Source organism: Alternaria burnsii (assembly GCF_013036055.1).
Source record: "Alternaria burnsii strain CBS107.38 chromosome Unknown 700, whole genome shotgun sequence".
NCBI lineage: Eukaryota > Fungi > Ascomycota > Dothideomycetes > Pleosporales > Pleosporaceae > Alternaria > Alternaria burnsii.
In genome coordinates, this window is record NW_024066121.1 from 143,812 (window position 1) to 166,749 (window position 22,938).

The 22,938-nt window shown below is 51.6% G+C and overlaps 4 protein-coding genes across 4 annotated transcripts; 2 read left to right on the plus strand and 2 right to left on the minus strand.

Annotated features, from left to right (window-relative positions):
- Nucleotides 1-905: 905 nt before the first annotated feature.
- On the minus strand, nucleotides 906-4,103 carry GT037_009141 (uncharacterized protein; the record flags this gene model as incomplete). The annotated part of the gene is made up of 1 exon (XM_038934188.1): nucleotides 906-4,103. One exon carries the CDS (start codon nucleotides 4,101-4,103, stop codon nucleotides 906-908), a length of 3,198 nt encoding a protein of 1,065 aa, XP_038782990.1.
- A 777-nt stretch (nucleotides 4,104-4,880) lies between these two features.
- Nucleotides 4,881-6,395, minus strand: GT037_009142 (pkinase-domain-containing protein; the record flags this gene model as incomplete). The annotated part of the gene is made up of 2 exons (XM_038934189.1): nucleotides 4,881-5,012; nucleotides 5,061-6,395. 2 exons carry the CDS (start codon nucleotides 6,393-6,395, stop codon nucleotides 4,881-4,883), a joined length of 1,467 nt encoding a protein of 488 aa, XP_038782991.1.
- A 6,466-nt stretch (nucleotides 6,396-12,861) lies between these two features.
- Nucleotides 12,862-14,804, plus strand: GT037_009143 (uncharacterized protein; the record flags this gene model as incomplete). The annotated part of the gene is made up of 2 exons (XM_038934190.1): nucleotides 12,862-12,897; nucleotides 12,945-14,804. 2 exons carry the CDS (start codon nucleotides 12,862-12,864, stop codon nucleotides 14,802-14,804), a joined length of 1,896 nt encoding a protein of 631 aa, XP_038782992.1.
- A 1,100-nt stretch (nucleotides 14,805-15,904) lies between these two features.
- Nucleotides 15,905-20,962, plus strand: GT037_009144 (glycoside hydrolase family 43 protein; the record flags this gene model as incomplete). The annotated part of the gene is made up of 4 exons (XM_038934191.1): nucleotides 15,905-17,534; nucleotides 18,232-19,494; nucleotides 19,569-20,089; nucleotides 20,216-20,962. The coding sequence occupies 4 exons, from the start codon at nucleotides 15,905-15,907 to the stop codon at nucleotides 20,960-20,962; spliced, it is 4,161 nt and encodes a 1,386-aa protein (XP_038782993.1).
- Nucleotides 20,963-22,938: the final 1,976 nt, after the last annotated feature.

The window sequence follows — 22,938 nt, forward strand, 5'->3', positions numbered from 1 at the left end:
AAGGGACGAAGGGGGTCGCGAAGTTTTAGACGAGTAGTGGGCGGGTTGTAAACACGAAAGCAAACGACAGCTTCATTGGGAAAACCCCATTTGACGATATTCGACCAGCAGTCCTTTTGCTCCATTGCAGGTCGATGAGCAAGTCATAGAAGCTGATGACGAGATACAGAGTGAACTAAAACCCACAGCTGCGTTGTGTATATCCGCCAGAACCTACCTAGATACCTCTTGGAGACTGGCATCACAGGGACAACTATCTATCAGAAAAAAAAATGACATGATCCAGATCTTCATTAAATTCGACCGACACGTTGTAGCCTTGTGTAAACCACCGCGATCAATAGCTCAGATAGAACACTTCCCAATCAGGAAAGTCCCATTAAACCATCGATTACAGCCAGGGCGCTTTTGACCACGGACGCCCCCTCACAGCGCCGGCAGCCATACTCGCGCTGTGCGCCCCGTCCGCTCGATTCGCCATATTCGCCATGCTCGCCCCAGTTTCCCTGATCGCCAGGGTAGCTCTAGCAGCCGTAGTCGCCATGGTCGCCCTGCGCGCCCATCGCAAGAGCGTACCGTAATCGACACTTTTGCATAAACCTACCAGATTAGGAAAGAGGAGCTAAGAAAATCGTGTGAGGTTCATATAACGAAAGGGTCAAGAGAAGTGATCAAGATGTAGAACAGTGAAAAACAAAAGGTATTAGTAGGAGGTCAAAAGATTTGAGCCCACAATCCACTGCTTTGATCATACTGCTCGATTAGGAAGAAAGTTTTGACGTGAAGATATTCGTGGTTACTATATGCGTATACCACAAACACCCTTACCGACGCTACACACAACACATCCCATAGCCCTACCACCCCAAAAACGCCATACCACGATCCCTCAACCCCGCCCCTTCTCACTCCCCAGCTCCCCCGTCAAAACTACTATAACTCCGTCTAAGCGGACTCTTCATCTCTGCCTTCCCCCCACCCTTCTCCCTCTTCCTCCTCCTTTTCCTCCCCGGCGACCCACCCGGCGAATTCGGCGGCGACGAAGCAAAGACATTATTCTTCTGCCCTTGTTGTTGCTGCTGCTGCTGATGTTGCTGCTGATGTTGCTGCTGATGTTGCTGCTGATGTTGCTGTTGATTTTGCTGTTGTTGCTGTTGTTGTTGTTCCTCCTCCTCCGCCTTCAACAAATCAACCGCTCGTTCCACTTCTTCCCAACTCGGTCGTGAATCTCTTGTTCCATTTGGCGTTGCGGGACCAGATTGAGTTTCCAGGACCTGGATTCTGGTGGCTTGGTCTTCTGCTGTGGTTGTTGTTGTTATTGGTGTTTCCGGTTCATTCTGGTAGTCGTCGTCATCATTGTCCCCGGCAGAGTCGGCATGTATGCCATTCGTGCGAATAGAACGAACCGGCGGGGGACTAGAAGACGGTTCTCCCTCTTCATCTTCCCTACGATGGCGTTGGTGATGTCGGGAAGCGTGTATATTCGGCGACGCAGGACTCGTAGGCGTAGGCGGACTATACTGAATCCGCACCGGACTACGCAGTCCCTCCGTCTCCGTGTCACTACCGTCCCCACCACGTCTGACACCACCATCGCTATCCCTCCGGTGATCATGATGATCGCTCAGATGCCCACTTGCCTCACCACTGCGCCACATGTTCCGAAACGTCCTGCGCTGCCTGCTCATGCCCTCCGCCTCGGACATTCTGCGCGGCGGGCTCGACTCGAAGAAACTGCTATACTTGCTGCCGAGCTGCTGTACAATGGGCATGTCGTTGCCACCGCCACCACCCGCACCCAGCGTCCCACTGCGAACAAACAGCACCAAGCCCAGACAGAGGAGAAGCAGCGTGCTTTGCACAACGGCCATTCTCTTCTGCCAAACAAGTTCATCCGCCAATAGAGTCAGCCTCGTACCAATCTCCCCCATCTCACTCTGCTGCCTCTCCTTCATACTCTCCAGCTCGATAACGGTACTCTGCCAGAGCTGATCGTACATGTTCCTAAAGCTCTTCAGCTCCAACATGACCGTGCTATTGAGGTGATCCAGAAACTTCTCCGTCTTGGCCAGTTGCCTTTTTTCCACCTTGACAAAGGCATCGCGGAGAGCGCGGGACTGCTCTTCAATGTATTGGAGCGAGAGCGTGCTATTGGCCTCGAGGTATTGGAGACGCTTGTGAATCGATTTGAAAAAGGATTCTTGGGTCGAAGGCGCGGGCGCATTGGGCTGGGTTGAGGAGCCGCGGCCCTGGGCAGGCGCACTCGCAACGGTGCTGTTGCTTGATGCTTTGGCTGCTGGACTACCTGAAGACGAAGCCGTGGCATTGTCTGTTGGCGCTGTAGCGGTGTCAACGCGAGATACGGAGTCTGAGGAGTTGTTCGTGGAGGCGTCGAATGAAGAGCTCGCGGCCTGCGACGTGCCATCTGTCGGTTTTAGTGGAGGGGTATCGGATGATTTCGGCTCTCCGTAAGCTGTGACATTCTCGCTTCCGGCTCCATAGGCGCTCGGCACAGATAGAGGTGATGTAGTCGTCGACTCTGGCACGGGCTGATTCTGAGGTGGTTCGTCCGCCGGTTCTGCTGTAACCGTTGGCGCAGGAGAGCTTTCAGACGACGGTCCCAAATTAGCCTCCGAAGAGACGTTCTCATCGGCGTCGTCGATGCCGAGATCCTTTGCTGCTTCAATCGGTATCTCCTCTGGTGACAAAGGCCCGCTGTCCGCAGCCGGCTTCTTAACCTCGACACCATCTGCCTCCAGATCGTCATCGTCATCAATACCCCTTGCCTCCTCCTCTTCCTGTCTGAACTGCTCCATCATCGTCGTACCATGCACCCTCAACACACTGAGCGGACAATAGTACTCATTTCCAAACTGCGTCAAAAACTCCACCCTCAGATACCTCGCCCAAATCTGCGGCTCCGTGATCAGAAACGGCTGAATGTCCCTCGAATTGCGCGCTTCAAATGTGCCCAGCGTACGCCATTTTTCCAATTTCACCGGATACCGATCAGAGACGCTGACTCTGAAATGGCGAAACATGGAGGAGAAGAACTCGTAGTTTGCGAGGACAATGGTGTCGACGAGGATATCGTCGCAGAGCTCTACGATAAGGAACTTGTTGTCTGCCGAACATATATTCAACATGTAGCTGTCCTTGTTCTCCACGAGAATAGAAGAGGAGCTTTTGGCCTGCTTATTTGTCTTCAACACCGTCGCTGCGCAGTCAAACGAGGCGAAGTTGAAGCGCTCCTTGCACGTCTTGCCTGCATCTTTGCTCAGCGCCCAAGAGCTTGGTGCGACCTTGCCTTCCCCGTCCGCGGCTTTTGAAGCTCCCGCGCTCTGCTTGCCGTGCTGGATACTGTTTGCTACATTTTCGTCCTCCGGAGACCCAAACCCACTAAAGTCAATGGATATCTCGCCTTCGTCGCCAAGCGAGTCGAGGGCGTTTACGTTGACGGGTCGTCGCCTAGCAGGTTGGTTCGTGCCGGCTGCTCGTCCCTGGCCAACGTTCTCAGGCGACTGACCGACGGCCGCCAAGTTCCTCTTCTTCCACTCCTCAAAGGAGAGGAAATTGGCATTGTCAAAAGGTGAGTCTGCCTCCAGGTCAAGCTCCGGTTCAGCGGTGCTTGCAGTATCCGTAGTTGCAGCAGTCGAGCCAGCCTCGGACACCACGACTGAGGTAGCTCCGTTGTCCACTCCTGTGTTGCCCTCGGAACCGTTTCCTGCCGCGGGCGTGGGAGTCTGTAGACCAGCTATGGCTCCTTCCTCAGCACCTGTGCCAGCGGTCGCGATTGCCTCGCCCGGCGCTGACCAGCTTGTCTTTGCGCATTGCTGTGGGAGCGTGTGTGTGATGTAGTTTATTGTGCGATATGGGCATGTGCTTCCGCTGCTGGCATACCTCCGAACGGACGACGGTGACGGCGAATGCGTGGGCGAAGACGCGGGAGTGGACGTATGCTGCGGCGTGGCACCTTCATGTGCAGTAGCGCTCGATTCGCCGTTCGCTGCCTCATTCGCTGCTTCAGCGAGGGCGGACGCGGATACGCTGCATAGCAGCAGGAGAAGAGTCCAGTTACGGAGCGGAGTGCCAGTCGTGCGCATTGCTTGGTTGCATTTCTTCGAGCTGCCCAGTGTTGTCGAGAAGAAACATGGGGTAGTCAGGAGGAAGTGACTGGGGTTGGCAGGCGCATGAACGGGTGTTCGTTCGTCAAGACACGTTTGATTGTTTCACCGCTTGCCCTAGTGAAATCGCGAGGCGCATCTGTCGTCTAAGCGATGACGTTGCCAAGAGATAGGGAAGGATGGCTGTGATGCTTGACTCGTGGCTTTTAAATGTACCCGGCCTTCAAAATAGCGACAGTAATCTTTAATTGATATGCGCACATATGTACGGTCTGAGCCCTCATGCATGGTTGAAGATAAATGCACGCAGAATCATGGCTCAATAGCGTGGCACGCGGCACGCTCATATACAAAAATGCGTGCTGTTCGTATAGAATTCATAACCGGCCGCCCCTACCGAATGCAGCCATGATACAGTCCGCCAGTATCCACTAACAAGCGAGCGAAGGTCTACACTCAATCCAAGCCACCCAAGCCATACATATCATCCAACCCACCATCGCTCTCCAACGTCTTACGCTGTCGTCATCTAGTACTCATGTGTATCGTTATGGTGATCCGTTGATGCCGAGAGGAGAAAACGCCATACGAGAGTGCAAGAAGAAGTTGCCGATGCCCAAAATCTCGCTATGCTGGTTGGCATCGGGGCGTAAAAGGGGGTATGTCCAAAAAAAGAGAAATCCAAGTCAAGAAACGAACGCAAACATCCCAGACATATGGTGGAAGAGTCAAAGGCTAAGAATACGAAGGACCGGCCTAAAAGCCTTCGTTGCCTGCGCGGCAGACTTTGGCCTCGGACACCCATTCAGAGGCGAGCACCTGGTGGGCGGTGAGGCGACGGGCAGGTATAGGATCGAGGATCGAGTAGATGACGTTACGACATTGTCGCTGAGGATTGTCAATGTTGTATCTAGATAAGGGCAGATTTGAACTCACTCTTCGCAAAACCTCAATGGGTCGATAACCCTCTTCCTCTTTGCGATCCTCGAGATAGCGGTCAAAGAACTCGTCTTCGCCCTTCTGAGCCACACGCCAAAGGTGACGGCCCGTCCTCATGGCCATGTAGATGATACCACACGCCCAAACGTCAACAGCACGGGGATCAAACTCCTTGTCGACGTACTCTTCTGGGGCGATGTAGGGAGCTGAGCCACAAAGACCAGCCGTCATGTGCGCCTCCTTCTCCCAGGCCATGCGGAAGCACTCACCGTTGCCAAAGTCTGTAATTTTGATGGACCCGTGCGTGGTGAGGAGCAGGTTCTCGGGCTTGAGATCTCGATGTGCCACGCCCATTTCGTGCATGTACTCTACACCGCGCATCAGCTGCTTGAAAAAGCAATCTGCCTCGGCAACCTCGAGCTGGCCAGCTGCGAGGACAAGCGTGTACAAATCACCTCCAGAGCAGTATTCCATGACCTCGCAGTATGTGCCCTTTTCGTCCTGGAGCAGGTCGAGCGTGGTGATGACATTTGGATGTTGCATCGAAGAGGATATGCAGAACTCGGAGGTGAGGCGCTTCTGGTACCGTTTCGCGGACTCGCCAGGTCTTTGCTTGAACTCCTTGACGGCGTAGAGCTGCTCTCGTTTCGAGTCCTTGGGGTCCTGCTTGTGTGCGACGCGGACAATGCCAAAGGCTCCCCGTCCGACCACCTCTTGACACTTGCCGTACTTCTGGACCAACGTCTGTGGGAGAGCGTTGACGGCGTTCTTCTGCTCGGCGAGCTTCTCCTTCTCGTTGCGCATGACGTCGACCCAATTTGACATGAGACTCAGCGGCTGTTCTTCGGCATTGTCGCCCTTTTTCTTGCCGAGCATCAGACTCTGGAACATGTCGGAGAGCTTCTCCTGACGCTTCGCGGCCTTGAGAACGTGCTCGTGGTTGCCATCTTCGGTGAGCCAAAAGCGCTTGTAGGGCGCAGCGGGGCCGTCTTTCCTTGTGACTGAGCCCTGGCGCACAGGCTGGGGGCGGCCGTTGGGCGAGGTGCCGTTGCCGTTGGTGGGCTTGACCTCGCCGTTCTTGTCGAGATGCGAGGTTTTGATGCCCATCATGCTGCTGAGGCGCGACGTCATGGTGGGCTTCTTGGGCTTCAGCAGCGCTTCGGCGGCGGCTTGCACGCTGCTGGCGCCAGAGTGGTTGACGACGGGCTGGGGGAGGGCGGGTATGGTATCGGGCTGCGAGTGGACTGAAGAGGCAGTCGAGGCGGAAGCAGACGGAGAGGCAGCGGATTTGACCGCAGTGCTGGGTGGGTGGTTCGTGGTTGGCGCCGCCATGTTCCCTGGTTTTGGCCTGCTCTTTTGGCCGGCGCGGCTAGGATGCTGTGTGGGTCGTTTTTATGGAGTACCGTGTGTGTGGGATTTTTGGAGACGCAGGTGTCTCGCGGGCAAGGAGCCCAGGGTGTGTTATTGTACGGCGGTCAAAACGGCGTATCTGCGTCGTCGGCGGGTGGTGGAGATGAGGTTCGGAAGGCGCGCGTGGTTGGATTTATGCTGCAAGAACACGGTGACTATCGAGGCAAGAGTCGCCGGCGCGGACGAAATCAGTCAACGGGCAATTTTGGGCAGGTGCGTGCAACGTGAAAGGCAGAGAGGCGTATTCAGCGCTGACAAACGCCGTCGCAACTCGAGGTCCAGCGCCCTCTTCAAATTGCTTCCCACCACGGGATCCGAGAGCCACAGCAGAGTGGCTGTGCACGAGTGCCGAGCAATTTGCGGATCGGCGGCAGATGATGTCGTTGGCTTGGGCGAGGGCAGCGTGGCCGGTATCCGCGAACTTGCAGCGCAACAGCGAGCTGGGCAGGCTTGGGGACTACGACGCTCAACCTTCTCACAACGAGGCCCGGCGGGTCTAATATTCGCGTGTGCGAGGGGTAATCCATGGGTAATTGTGCACTGCCTCGTCCAAGTGTACGTTTTTCTGCAACAGGCCTGGCTTGCGCGATTTTCATAAACATCATGTACGCCAGTCGTCGCCAGTTGACCGCTGGAATCTCACTCGGGTGCGGGACATCGGCGAAGAAGCCTTGCCTAATTGTGTTAAGAAACGGCACATGCTTAGCTATTCACTAATTCCACTCTGCACAACATGCGCCCCCTCGTTTGCTCGTTTCGACGACAAAAGCGGTTCCTAGAGTTGGAATGATGGCATACTTCATAGTGGAGCGTGACATGTTTAAGCTATCGACACTTGGACTTGCCTTGCACTTGCGCTGACGTATGGCTACCACTAATTCCATCTTTAGACACGTACTCGATCCGGAACATGACATCTGCTTTGTCTACCCTCTGACTGGCTTCCGTCATGCCCCCAAAGCACCGTGACGACACTGTACTTTGCACTCCCATCATACCATGATCCAGTTTGTCACCACTTCAACCTTCCACCGTCCCGAGGTCCGCCGAAACATGCGCCGGCAATTACTATCTTCGAGCTCCAAGCTAATTTCATCAAGCGCTGCTGCACCTCGGTCCTGTCCCACACAGCTTCATACAAATGCTTGGTAAGCCGCCCTCATGGCATCTCTTCAGCCTCGCCAACAAAGTGCATCTTCGTGTCTCTTGGCCATGTTTGCGCGAATTTGCAGAACCCCAAAAACCCGGGCGTACCATCTCATCTTCGACATCTGTTTACGTTTCCCAGATGCATGGTATGCTACAAGGAAGAGGGGCATTTCCCTCGAAACCTTGTGCCCCGCATTGCAGCCTGCAGCCAGGCGACATGAATAGCGCCCCTCATCGCACTCCTCCGTGCTCCTCCCCACCACTCCCGTTCCACTTCACCATGCACACCGCAACTCGCTACACCAGCCGCATGTACGACAGCTATTGTGGTGCTGACATCGGCCACTAACAAATACCGCAGCTGCCGCGAACCAAGCATAATGGCGACTGTCGTGCAGCGACAGAGCTGCAAGCCTTTATGCATCAACGGCTACAGCTTTGCTCCATACCCTCGCACTGACCTCTTGTAGTCCTTTACCACGGTAAGTACCATTCACCCGGGTCTACACAATACAAGGTTACATCCGGCAAGATTCGTCTTATTGGTCGGAGCCTTTGTCTCAACTGCTCCTCCTGTTGACGACGCACTGCGGAATACCGCGCACTCGTCATTCCTCTGCCGTAATCTTGGGCGCGATACTGGCATTGCGCGTGATCGACTCACCTACCATTTCCTGCTGTTCCTCCCAAGCTCTGTCCCGCAAAGTCCCAGGCACATGCGTTCGTTCAGACAATAAAGCGCTCAAATCGCCGCTTAGCAGCACCGATCGACCTGTCCATGACGACCGCCATGCTGTGACGCTCAACCATCAACAGGCGCGCAACCCAGTTGGCACTTCTTCCGCAGCCCGTTGCATCGCATAGGCGTTGTGACACACGACCGTCATGTACAAGCGCATGGACTCGGCCCGCGGAAGCGGTCGCAGTCGCTGTTCCTGACTACTCGAATCGACATGTGTTGCTCGTGGCTGTTGATCGGGTGGTGATTGGTTCGTTGATCCCTGGATGTACCCAAGTAGACAACACAAGCGACGCATGTACCCGCGTGTTCACGTTAATCTTTAGGGCTATCACATTGACCGCGACTTACGCGAGTTTTGTTCCCGGCTGTATGGGTCTGTTTCGACGGAGAATTGGTGCCGCGATAGATGTGGGTTCCTCTATTTATCTGTGTTTGTTGGCAGGAAATGGTATCCAGGTACTAGAAGGAGTGATGGGTAGCCAGAGGTAGCGGCAGACAAGATGATAGTCTAATCAGCTGGCTTGTGATCTCATGGTGAGCCCTCAATTCTTTTCGTTTGCCTTGTTCTGAACCTCCAATTTGTGTCGAAAGAAGAGGGAAAGAGATCATGTGCGGTCATTCCACTCTCGACCTCGCTCCAATTAAGCAATAGTTCACGCACAACCACCCCTATGCATCTACTCCCGAAAGAATGTTCGCTTGTGACGACTTTCGGATTAGCGTGCAGTCTGAAAGATATAAAACCATCGCTCTTCTGCATTTCTTCACTCCTTTCTCACTCATCCTCTGGATCAGCAAACTCTCTCTCAATTAAAACACTCAAAAGAAACAAACATGGTTTTGGCCTGTCGGAGTCCTCTAGATATTCGCATATCTTTCCCAAAATTCGAGCGGTTAGGCTTCATGTTGCCTCAAACTTGTCAGAAACGCGATTCATGGACTGTTTTGCTCCTGCAGAAACATCAAACGTACACACCGACAGCGACTCCAAAAAGCAAATCCAGATAAGGCATGGGATTCCAGTGCTTCTACCGCCTATCCAAAACTATTATCGTACCATCACATACTCCAGATCGAACAAACTTCTACTGCGATTCAAGACGGTGTAACTCAACAGCGTTGTGCTTGCGTCTTATCACCAACACCTCATCAAATCAATGTACTCTCAAAAAAGAAAGCGAGGAAAACCCCAGCAGATCTTCCACTGGCCAGGAACTTGACATTTTGGGGTTTGATCTCAAAATCACACGAACGGATCCCATGTTTGCCTGAAAACCTTCGAGTACGGTTTCCTTAGGTTACTTCCGCCGGCCTAGAAGACTATAAAATCCCGCCTTTGGTAAGGGTCATCTTGCCATCAACGATCATTTCTTTACTCAGACATAAATCGTCGAACGAGCCTTCTATGTCTGTGCTCCCAAAACTACTCAAGAATGTCGTAATGTTCCTGTTCTCGAAAGAATACAAGAACAGATATATGTTCTTCCCTCTCTTCTTCCGGAACACCAAGGATCTACAGACATGGCGTGCATCGTTGGTTCTGCAACATCTATGGAAACCGCCACTCCAGCAGGCCACATCTTCCCATCATGTTTTCTGTCCTCTTTGGCCAGAAAATTGACAGCCCCCCTTGGGCATCCACGTTCTTGCAAAAACTGCCGGAAAACGAGCATGTGTTCCTTTTTCTCTGGAAACGACTGGCGAAGTGACCGACGAAGCATTCTTTTGGTCCTGAAATTGGTATAAAAGCCACCAACCTGATCTGCTAGTTCCTTCGCCAACATCGGATACTTCCAGTACCAAAAATATCGACCGACATACAACATGTCTGTGTGGATCTCCAGAAACAAAACATGCGCCCAGACCCACATCATCTTGATATATCAATAAGGACAAAGAGATGAAGCTCTAGAGCACAAGAACCCTGCTAAAACCTGTCCCAACAACTGTTAAACATTCCCGTATCTGTATGCATGGGTAGGATAGGTGTTCGCCTGTGGTAGGCCAAACCACACATGGTTAGGCCCCTGTCCACTCTATGCCTTAGGGCACTATCAACCTAGGTCACGAGACATTGATAGGCACAGTCTCGTGACTAGTGAACCTTCGGTATAGTATAGGCTCATTCCATCTTGGTACTCTTTCTGGTGCTGCCCGGGATGATGTCCAAAAGAAGGTCACCGCCAAATTACGTTCAGAGCGCAAATAGGCTCGACGGCCTGCACTTCACCCTTAGCTCTCAAGGGGAATACATATTAGTCATCTGGGACAGCGAATTCGACTGATTTGAAGCATAAGAGAAGGTAGAGAGTGAACACAGCATCGCGAAAAGAAGCAATAGGTTGGGTGAAAGAGTCTAGCCAAGACTTGAACAAACGACATAGCACAGATCCGAGTCGCTACGAACTTGGCTACCCAAGCATCAGGCACACGGTGGTTGACACAATCGATGCACGTTAAATCAAGGCTCGATACGTCAGCCTCTCAAGACCACTATGGCTACCAAGTTGATCAGCTACGCCTCGCCGACGACCACCCGGCACCAGGCTAGGTTTAGAACGATTATCAGGCACCGGTTTCACGAGCAGGCAGACACAGAGTTTGAGATGTGGTAGGGTTAGTGAGAGAGGAGGAGTGAAGTAGGAAGGACGAGGAAGGCGAAGCCAGCTGGTGAGTATGTAGGCTTGGCAAATGGATGGGTTGGTGTAGTTCAGCGGCGTATTGAGCATAGAAACGCGTGTTCGACACGTCCGTATACACTGGAGAGGTCGAACTATCAGAAAGCACAACTTGTTAGAGCTTTGTCTCAGCTCTGTGTAAAGAGAGTAGTCGCACTTCAAACTATAATCCGTGATAACGCACAAATATGCAGAAGTATCGATACAATGGTTCGGTGATACAATTATGTTATCTCAACGAGGCTGAAACTCAGCCTTACTCGTATTGTCTAGATATGGCCTGATGACACCCCTGCCTGCTGCGGATGAGAGTAAGGCTAACTAATCATAGCTCGTAGTAATACACCACTAGAGAGAAGTATTAGCAACATATATGAGTAGCTGAGAGACATACTTGAGAGTCAACCAATGCTTGCCCATCCTCGTTCTCTTATCTATATTGCAGTCTCCTGATTACCCCCACACCTTTGCATGAAAAGGAGATCCTCCCAAGCTTTATAAAGAATCGCTTGCTATCAACTTGGTTAGCCTAACTTAAAATTCTTTCTAAACCTGGCATCCGTGTTCATTCGTCTTGATACTCAACTACCTTTCTAATCTCAATTATACAAAAGCTTTACATTATGTCGACTTGCAGAGGAGATGCCTGGAGATGTGGAGAGTACGTGCCTACAGGGCAAGACTACTGTGACGATCGTGAGAAATTCTGTTATCGCTAGCGTTTACCAAACTACACAAGACATACATGAGGGTTAACATAAATCTAGACACATGTGGTAGCAGTAATTGTACCAAACCAGCGCTCTTTTCAAGCTACTGCGAGAAACGTACGATGATATAGTGCCCCTTTATGCCATGGGCCTCGTTATTTACTAGATAACAGATCGGTGCCTTTCCTGTAACACTGGTGAAAAGTTGCAAGGCTCTCTTTACTGTGCAACACGTAAGGTTTCAGACAGGCAAACTAGGAAAAAAAGGCCCAGAGCTGACGAAACGTCTAGACAACCCTAGATAGGAAAAATATGTGCTTCTTTAAACGAAAGCCGATGATTTCTGATGTGTTCAAGCTTTGATCGAAAGCCATGTGTCACGTCCGATATTGGTCACAGGTCGGTTCGTAAACATTCAAGGATTTTCGAGAATTGATGAGTTCACAATTGGATCTGATAAATGTTATACGGTAGTGACCTGACAACAATGACTTCGAGCAAACGCCCCTCTGGGCTTTGGTTAAATACCGCACCAAATTGCTGACCTATCATCTGCCTGAGCCCTGACTGTATATAGGAAATCTTCACCTATCCTCAAGCGTCCGTGTGTAGCTGCCTGGTCGATGAGTTCAGGGACGCCCACTTTCTACTTTCCACTTTCACTGCCCCTCCGAACGTAACGTCAATTCTTAGATATTTCCCCATTTCACTACCACAAGAAATTCTGATAATGGCGGCTGAACGCGCGCTGCGCTATGACTCTGTTATTGGCGCCTCCTCTTTGCTATTTCTCGCGCCGACGCTGAACTTTCGAATTATCATCGCCTGCCCACGCTTCAGCTCAACACACGCTCCACAGACACATCTCTCATAATCAGCCTACCCGATTTGTTGATCATTGAAGATACACCTATACGCTCGCTATAGCCCCATATTATCCCCCAATTTTACTGCTCCTATCGACACTGTTCGTCACTCCTACAGACGCATACACTAGACAGGATCATCACCTCGATTCTCAGATTAGGCCATCACAGTCTTGTAAGTGTACGAACAACGTCGTGAGATGAACAAGACCTGATAAAAACAAGACTCTGAACTCTGTCATAATGTCCACAACTAGCGCAACGCTTAGTCCGTCTATGGTTAGTACCTTGTCCAAGTCGCGGTCTTCGCGACTAACACTTCACAGCCTGCATCATCGGCGGCGGACAGTGACCTCAAGAATGTCAAGGCGGCGCTCATCAGACCATGCGGTGCCTTCCTTGATGCCAACTTGGGGCGGCAGACACTCCCCTATGTCTATGGGTCTACTATTGCTCAGCACGTCCGCAAAACTGGTATGAAAAAGATCGAACTTTGCTTGGACAGTATCTGTCGCCGGGAGAAGATATTTACTCAGAACGCTTCTGACGCTTTGGACCTACTCGAAGGTGCTATAAGCAAAGCCATCGATTTCCACGTCACTGATACGACAACTACGGACGACGAGCACAGGAGACTGACCGCTATTGTGGTGGCCGAGCTTGACACCATGAAAGACAAGCAAGGCTTCTTCGTTCTGATCGAACCCTTCGTCTCTAACGTCAGCGATGCAACGGGTGTAACTGTACCTGATGTCATTGCCGCTACCAAAAAAGATGTTTCCACTTCGAACGCCGTCCTGTTCTCGATCAAGATCTCTACTCGGAACGCAAGCTCGGCTTCGCAGAATGGCTCGATCACCACCACCTCTGGTGTATCTACATCGGACGCGATGGACCTCGATCTGGATGGTGCTTCAGGAATCCATTGCAATTCCGAGTCACCAGCCAACAAGTCTTCATCCGAACTTCCATCAGCATCTAGTCATGATGTCTCATTCCAGCAGTTTGTTCAGCTCGGTGATAACCACCTAGCACCGAAACAAAGCGATCACCAGTATCTTGGTGAACTGTCTTACGAGCTCCGCCAACAAGGTCTTGTCTACCTGCACGACCAATTGGAGAAGATGCAGCGCCAAGTCTCTCCAAAATATGGGCTTTTGCTTGACAATAATGCACTCAACAAGCTGACGCATGATATTGAAAGCAACGTTCTTCATAAAATACACTCGGAAGTGATGTCACTGCCTAATCCACCGAACAAAGACTGGCTTGACCAAAAATACGAACTCGGTGTTCAAGCCGAGCATATAGCTTTGGGAGAGGAGCAGAGGTTCTTAGCGAGAGTCAGGGATGAGGAGATGGACAACGCCGAGGAAACCTCCATCCCGGTCCAGGCCAACTCGATAGATGCGCCGCTCACCCAAGAAGAGCTCAACATCATTCAGCCTCTAACCGCTCCCCCTTCGCTGGATGATTTTCCTCACAAAAAACGCGTGGACTTCATGCATCGCTTGTTTTGGACCATGAAGCGCAAGAACCACGAAGCGGCAGCGAAACTCAAGGAACGCTTGCTACCATCGGAGATACTACCCATGGTCAAGGAACAAGAACTTGCTGTTCTTCAACGCATCTCAGACCACATGCAGGGCCTGCATCGTCCACCAACGCCTGCAGAAATCGAACACGAGTACGACACACAGTCTGAGCACGAACTCCAAGACTGCAGCAAACTCGACCGTTTTGTGAATAAAGCAAAGGAGTTTCACAAAAATGCCAAGATGTTCTTTGCATCGGCAAAAGATAAGGTTATCGGCGCGTTCTGCATCTCTGGCGCAAGCAGTGTAGCTCCTGCTGCTCGACACGCACCTCCTCCGCCGCCAGTCCAGGATGTGAAAGGCCAATTCATGACTGCTCTCAAGCACGCGATCAACAAGATGAACATCGACGCCAGCAACACCTGGAATGGAGGCCAAGCCATTCTCCAATTGGCTCAGGTCGACGATCTTGCGCTGAAGTTGGAGGCTCGCATGTTGAACAACCTGGACCAAAAGCACATCGGTACGCCCTTAACTCGTCAACAGCAAGAGACCTTATACATTCAGGCTGGTCACGAAATGCTGAAGCAGATTCGGGACATCAACTGCTTCGTTCAGACAGTTCAAGCATATTTGGCTATGCCTTTCTGAGGAAGTGGTTATGAGCGTCACCAACGCCGTAGCCACCCTCTGGTATGCGATGACCCAAGGACTCCAAGCCATTCACTTAGTCCGCAATATCGACCACCCATATGCTACCAAGATTCCTTCCAAATGATCATGAAAGCAACTGAGTTTGAGACTCTTCGAGTTAGGAAAGTCGTATCGTACTAATCAGATCAATGTTAGTCTGTAAGTCATCACAACGAATCGTCGTTTGGTCTCCACACTAACCTTCACAGAAACCACGTTTTGAACCGTCCTCGCCGTATCGCATCGCCACTAAGGGTCGGTCACGATCTCTCATGATGCACCGTGCTCAGCACATACGGAGTGTTAAGTTCAAATTTTGCGAAATTACGTGCAGCTGGGTTGCTTTGCATGGTCGTTTCTCCTTTCGGTGCGCATTATATGCTGCCGTATCATATCCGGAGGAACAAGTAACTTTGTGTGACAACACCGTAGAGACGCGCATCACATTGCCGTCGGGGAAAGGTGAAATCTATACTATTTGAGTCCAGTAAGCTTCCTGTGTAGCATTGCGTATGAAAGGTTATGACACTTTTCTCGAGACTGGACATAGTGCAAGACTCCGTAGCGCGCTTACTATGCAAAGTGACGGCGCCTATCTTATCAGGAGCGCCTGCTATTCAAAGACAAGACGCTGAAATTCAGTGACATAACCGGCTTCTGCGAAGCATATGATAGAATTTCTTAGCAAGCCTCACAAAATGTAGGCTTATGAGGCACGGAGAAATTATGACGTCATTGCGTGAAATTGCGACGATCAAAATTAGTTTCCCCTCAATCCCCGGATCTTGAGGCTCATTAAGCCCGGTGGTTCTGCAGCTCATTGTATTCCCCCGCATACTAGCTAGAAAATGCTGCATGCTTAACACCAATAGCACCGCGGAATTACTCTGGCTAAATGAGTACAACCGATATGCAAGAGATTCGTCGGTCGTGCTTCTTCCCAACAGGCTGGTAGCACCTAGGAACCATCTGCACCTGCTGGTCGCTGGTATTCATAAAGCTTTCTGCATCGCCGGATGCAGGGTAAGCTCTGTCAAGGTTTTCCAAGATCCTTCAAGATGCGGTTCTTAACAAGGGTCACGACAGCTATCCTTGCGTGTTCGACAGCGACGCTCGCGCAAAATTCGACGTTCCTCAACCCGGTACTTCCAGGCTGGCACAGCGACCCATCATGCGTCAACGTGGACGAGACATTCTTCTGCGTAACCTCTACTTTCATCTCGTTCCCTGGACTGCCCATCTACGCATCAAAGGATCTGGTAGACTGGAAACATATCAGCCACGCATGGAACCGTGAGTCTCAGCTTCCGGGCTACAGTTATGCCACCAAAGGCCAACAGGAGGGCATGTACGCGGCAACCATCCGACATCATCAGGGTGTTTTCTACGTGATCTGCGAATACCTGGGATCTGGTGACTTGGCAGGTGTGCTGTTCAAGACTACGAATCCGTTTGACGATGAATCCTGGAGTGATCCAGTCAGATTCGAGGCCGGTAAGATCGATCCCGATCTATTCTGGGATGATGACGGCAAGGTGTATGTTGCGACTCAGGGCATCATCTTACAGGAGATGAATATTGGTACTGGGGAAATGGGACCTATTTCGCAGCTCTGGAACGGAACAGGTGGTGTTTGGCCAGAGGGTCCGCACATCTACAAGAAAGACGGGTGGTACTACCTCCTGATCGCGGAAGGTGGAACAGCTGAAGATCACTCTGTCACCATGGCTCGCGCAAAGAACATAACTGGACCTTACCAGTCCAGCCCGTTCAACCCTCATCTTACGAATCGCGGCACATCAGAGTACTTCCAGACTGTCGGTCATGCAGATCTTTTCCAAGACAGCAACGGGAAATGGTGGTCTGTCGCGCTCGCGACGCGCGTGGGTCCTAATGGAACTTCCTTCCCGATGGGTCGTGAGACCGTGCTCACGCCTGTGACATGGGAGTCTGGTCAATGGCCAGTGTTTCAGCCCGTACGAGGCAAGATGGAGGGCTGGCAACTACCTGCTCGCTCAAGAGATCTCCCAGGTAATGGGCCATTCAATTCGGACCCAGATGTATACGACTTTCCTCCAGGCTCACCGATACCACGAAACCTAGTATATTGGCGTGTTCCCCGGGACGGCGCTTTCAAGACCACGCACAAAGGCCTGCAAGTCATGCTCGGTCGCAATAATCTCGCCGGCTCGTTCAATGTGTCTGATCCAGCTTCGAGGGCTGTAAACTTCATTGGACGCCGCCAGACCGACAGCACATTCGACTTCAGTGTGGACATGTCGTTCGACCCCAAATCCGATGGGCAGGAAGCTGGAATCACTGCTTTCCTGTGGCAAACGGCAAACATTCAGCTCGGACTAGTGCGTAATAATGGGACGACTTATCTGCGTTACAACTCTACGGAAGAGGTGGAAAAGAAAATGCCTGTCCCTACATCTTGGCACGGAAAGCCTATGCGGCTCCGCATCACGATGCCGGATCCAAAGACGTACCTGTTCTCGGCGATGTTGGTGAACGGCAAGTCAAGACAAATTTCGTTTGGTAGAGCTTCAACAGCACAGCTGAGTCCATCGGGTTCCTTTGTTGGCACGCTGATTGGTGTCTACGCTACCTGCAACGGAGCTGGATCTGGGCTGGATTGCCCAACTACCACGCCAAAAGCGTACTTCAGGCGGTGGAGATACAAGGGTATAGAGCAATACATTTCGGAGACTGAGAGCGTACCAAGCGCAGATTTCAATCAAGATAGATAAGCCGTAGCTGAAAGTCGAATAGCAAAAGTCGTCTACGCTGGTAAATAAATTGTCGAGATATGTGACTTCATCTTTCCGCCGTGTGGACCCTGGCCCAGAACTTCAAATTTGGGGGTATCAACAGGTCATCTTGGAAGGCAAATGATATGTAGCAGGGAACCGGAGAATCACATGTACAGCCGCTGCATCTGCTCACTCCACATTTTCCCTAGAAACAGAGGTCTCTTCCTCTTTGCACTTCCATACTAGCCCGAATTCCATCCGTTACAGACAACAAATCTTTCAGCATAGTCGGTCAGAATGTCGACATTTAGTGCACAGTATGTTTTGTGTAGCCTAAGACATACTTTCTATCGCTTATGGCATAAAGAATGTGATATCATAGCCTTGTCGTGAGGACCCTGATCCAGATCATATGTATGCCCGATCACATCACTATGTGACCCTGAGACTGAGTCCAGTTGTTCAGCGTGTCATAAAAGAGAACAGATGTAATCGAAGGGTCTTCTTGAAGATGCCACCTCTCTCATATTCCTTCGGTGACAAACCACCTTTACTCTTATCCACAATACGGAGACGAAGCTTCTGTTGAACACAATACGACAGGATATAATCCTTCCCCTCCGTTACAGCGGACGTACAGCTCGCCAACAACATGTATGATCACCCTGACAACAAAGTCACTGTAGGTGAGGAAGCAGCAGCATCTATAACTTCCTCTCCGCCCCGCAATTCACCAGACAACGAGCCCATATCTGCCTCTTGGTCCTCCGATGAAGACGATCTCAATACTTCACCCATACTTAAACCTGGCTTCTCTTCCAGCCCCACCGATAACGACGACTCTCTAGCATCCTCTCCACCTCCTTTCATCTCCTCGTGCAGCCCAAGCCCAAGCCAGAAGAAGGAAAATGTTCCTTCTGGATTGCCTCGGGAAAACCCCTTCTCTTCCACTTATAATGCACCACCACATCGCCCAGCAAAGGATATCGAATCTTTCCCTTCGCCAGCGGCCACTCCTACTCCTCCGCCTCGCTCAGGGAGAGTTTCAGAGCTAACATCTGCACGCATCGCCGCGTACGAAGCACGTACCGCAGAAGCAGCCGCAAGAGCCACCACAGGAACCCCAGTCGCTAACCTAGAATCGCAATCATCGCTCCTCAATGAAGCTGCAGAAACATCCTTTGCTTCACAGCCACCTGATAGTTTCTATAAAGATGCCATCCAGCAGTCCCCTGAATCGCTGTCTGACCCCATCAACAAGCTAGACGAGTCAAAAAAGCCACGTACCGCTCGTCATGCGTCCCTCTCCGCACGGCCTACCACCAAGCCTAACCAACTAATCCTCGGGGAAGAGAACGACAAAAGGTCAACATCCGTTTCTCCCCAGGTATCTTCTTTTGCAGACTTTTACGTTGCTGCGACGGATAAATTTCCGGGATTGTCGGACGATGGGGCGCTGGAGCCGGATCGCCCACAGGAGGACCAGGTATCATCTGGACCCAGTGCAAGACGAAGTGGGATAGTGCTGAGTGAATTGGAGGAGGAGGTCATTCGAGGAAAGGACAATGATCTCGCCATAGCAGATGATGACGAAGAAGAGGAAGAATGGTGGGAGATGGAAGATGAGGACGAAAGAAAACCCTGCCTGCGATCCCTATCGCACTTCCAGATCGGAGGTGAGCATGACATGACTGCGCTTCCTATTAGTGCATTGAGTAGCCGCGAGGGCCATTCGACGATTCCAGACTCTAGGTTTTCTTTCGTGTCCGATGCACCATCGGTCCTTGACTTATCCGATGCGCAGTGGGAGGAAGACTCGAGGTTGTATTGGGACGATGCGTGTGCTGAGTTGAACGGAGTGGCCGACTCGGTTTTGGCCGCGAACGAGGATGGTAAGTCCGTGTCGCACGCTGTTTTATTGCCCAACCTCGAAGACTCATGGTCAAATACTGACAAGCGTCAATAGATCCAAGGTTTGCTCGCATCAATCCTCATTTTTCTAGGTCGGCGATACCACCTAAAGGCGAACGCAGCGAGCCGGCCGAATTCTCGGATCAGAAGTCCAGTCGAGAGGACGTTCTGCAGGTTTTCCTTTCCGGCCACCCCAAGTACGAAGTATCCAATGTCTTCCACGAATCGATTGATCGAACCAAGCACTTGAACGAGGAAGCCGATAGGCGAGCGACGTGCATCGATGATCCTGATGCCGAACTAAGTCCACCCACCTGTCCCGTATACGAAAACCTGAAGTTGCCGCTGCATGAACAATTGAGCAACATATTGCCTTCGCCGAGTAATTTCACCCCTCCGTTACGACCAGACCCGTTCGCCGTCTGGACCTATGAGTACCGACCGAAAGACCACAGTCTCCAGGTGATTAAAACGGCCAGTACAACCCCAGGCCTCGAACTCAAGGATGACTCACTCAAAGCTCGAGCTGAACAGTACCGTAGGAATAGAGAGCTACTTCAGGGGGCGCTGAAGGAAGTATGTATCCTGAAGGCAGTGCCAGATACTGTCCATGCACTCGAGTGTCCGCATTGTCATAGCGTGGGGGCGTCCGGAGGCATACCTGACCGGCCTCGCCACCAAGCTGACGTTGAAGCATTACAGTCCTTGATCTTGGAACAGCACGAGCTGAGACGAGACCTTGAGCGCCTGGAGGCCACGAAGCGTGGCGTGCAAGGTTCAATCTCAACACTGAGTATGTTCCCAAGTCGCCATCGTTTTGGGAACGCGAAGTGGAGGCTGGCGCTGGCGGGGCAGAGAGAAAGGGAGGTGTCGGAGAGAAGGAGAGAGGCGCTGGAGTATAGGGAGTCGCAAGAGAGAACATCGGCCGCGGAGTTGTGCCCGCTTGATCAGGAGCTGGACCAGGCCCTGAACGCCCTCGAACCGATTGCGGAGCCTCTCCTTGAATCTTCTCGTACCAACATTGCGACGGCGAACTTGGCCACCGGAGAGTGTTTCCCCTTTGTCAACCAGGCGGGGCCGCGCCGCGCCGCTACTCGGAGATCTTCCTCTGAATACAGCGACCGCCGTGCGAAATCGAAGGATGAAGTTGCTTCACCGCAATCCGTGCCAGAGAAACCGGACATGGTCGATGTTGGAAACGTTCCAAAGCATCCTCATCCTTCCGGTGCTCAAGATCGTGCCGCTGCTTATCGGATCATGAAAAGCGTTCAGACATACCACAACAGTGGACGAAAGAGCCAGGCATCGGCACGCAGTGGGCCCGTATACGGCGAGTCGGCTCGTGCCGGGAGAACCAAGGAACGTAGGAGACAAGAGGACGTTGTTGTCACAGGTCCATCTCGCCACGAGGAGCAATATCCTAAACGTCAGAACATTGTCCAGCAGTGAGATAATGACTCATGTCGCCTCTACAACGCAGCAGCTCTGGCACAGGTTCTGCACCAGATTTTACGTCAAGGTTCTTCGCTGTGTTGATTGGGGCGGTAGATCTTTGGAGATTGGTATAGCAGCTGTATCAAGGAACGTTGCGCATACGTCGTCGGGGTTCTAATGGTGCTAGGTTCTGGCCTTTCGTAAGTTGGGCCGAAGTCTCGTTATTCACTGAACACTCAGGTTCAGCTGCAGGCTGGTAATAGATTGTCCTCCAACGTCGTGTCCAGCATAGATCAGCATGGATAATGGGGTGGGTATCCGTGGTGCATCGAATCGCCACCTGTACCAGTCTGTTAGTATCGTGTAATTCATCCAAGATCATAAACGTACGGGTGGCATTGTGTCAGTACTTTGTCGACCTTTCTTCCGCGTTCGGTTGCTGTTAATTAGATGGTCGATGCTCTAGCTTGAAGTACTGGCATTGGCTTCGTCTATTAGTTTCGCGAGTACACATTGTATCTTTGGCGAAGCTGATCAGCAGTCAAATTCAAAACGCTGGACGTAAATGCTCTTCTGCTCGTATGCGCATCAGCGATTCTTGTGATCTTGACACGACGCGCCGACCCAGATGACCTTCTCAATAACCGGATGTCGTCCATAGTAGGCGCATCGATCCACCGAATGAGTATGATAGACACAGCCGCAGACGGGAAACTTCTCGACTACGCGAATACACATGCTGTGGGGGCTGAGCTCGGACCGATAAAGGTATTGTCTTGAGGCGAGTTTGTGCAAGGTGCGTTTGGTAGAATGAGAGATGCATAGATACGTGAGAAGTCAAGCAGAGGGTATCAGATAAAAGCAATCATGTTAACAGGCTACGGAAGCATTGAAACAAGCATGTTCTGTAGGCATCGTCTCGAGTTCGGGGCTAGTGGGAGGTGACCCCTGCATGGTGTGAAGCATAATGACCGTCTTTTCTCTGATGCGCCTAGCGGAGAATTCAAGAAGAGCTGTTTTGCTTAGTCAAACGGTGTGATACAACGGCGGGAAGCAGTCCCATTGGTGATCTGAATCAAATTGGGCCTACCTGGCTGTGGGCACCCGCGTGGAAGCAGGGAGTAGGACGGCGGGCATCAAGCCACCGAACGACGCTTCCCACTTGAAGTCCAGGTAGATATCTTAGCTATCGAATGGCATTCCAGCGCAGCCTGTCATGACCCTAGTGATGTCTCAGCGGCGCACATAGCTTTACGATCTCTGGACGGCTGTGGCCTGTGGTTCGCCCATTATGAGCTGGGTTCAGATTAGATCAACAGAAGGCGACAACGGCAGTGCGCTATCCGCGGCACTGATGTTATAAGCACGGGATGATGATGAGGCGTCTCTCACTGCCAGAAGAGGAGGGCCGATATGAAGGAAATGTTCCGAGACTCGTCGGCGGAGTACGTATACACAATAGGCGTAGCAGCAGACACAGTCGTACGTCTTTTCAGTACAATGCTTACTGATTAACAACAAGCTTCACAGTGTCGTGTGTGCAGGGGATGACGATGCCGAACGCTAGGATACAGGCACGAAGCACTGACCATCATACGTCAGCCCTAAATCTCTGGGCATTCTAGCCTACCACACCTCGTCAGCCTCCCGAGGTCCTCCAAAAGTCATCTGAAGTCGTGTATTCAACGTCATGACGACTACAGAAGTTCTCCTGAATTCTTACATGCCACTTTCCAGGCAGCAAGCCTTGATATCGCTACCTAACAGATAACAGCCTAGAATGATTCGGGAAGACTAGGCAACCCTCTCCCGATCTGTGTGCGCTCCGCGCCTATATGCATTGGCTGGGCTTTAATGCTTTTGCGACGTGGTGGGAACTTCTCTTTGGTAATGGAGATGTGATTCACGTTGATTACTGATAGTCTTAAGAACACGGCTAGTCAATGAGATGTCTTAGTTCGACATCAGGCTCAACTCATCCAGGAATATAC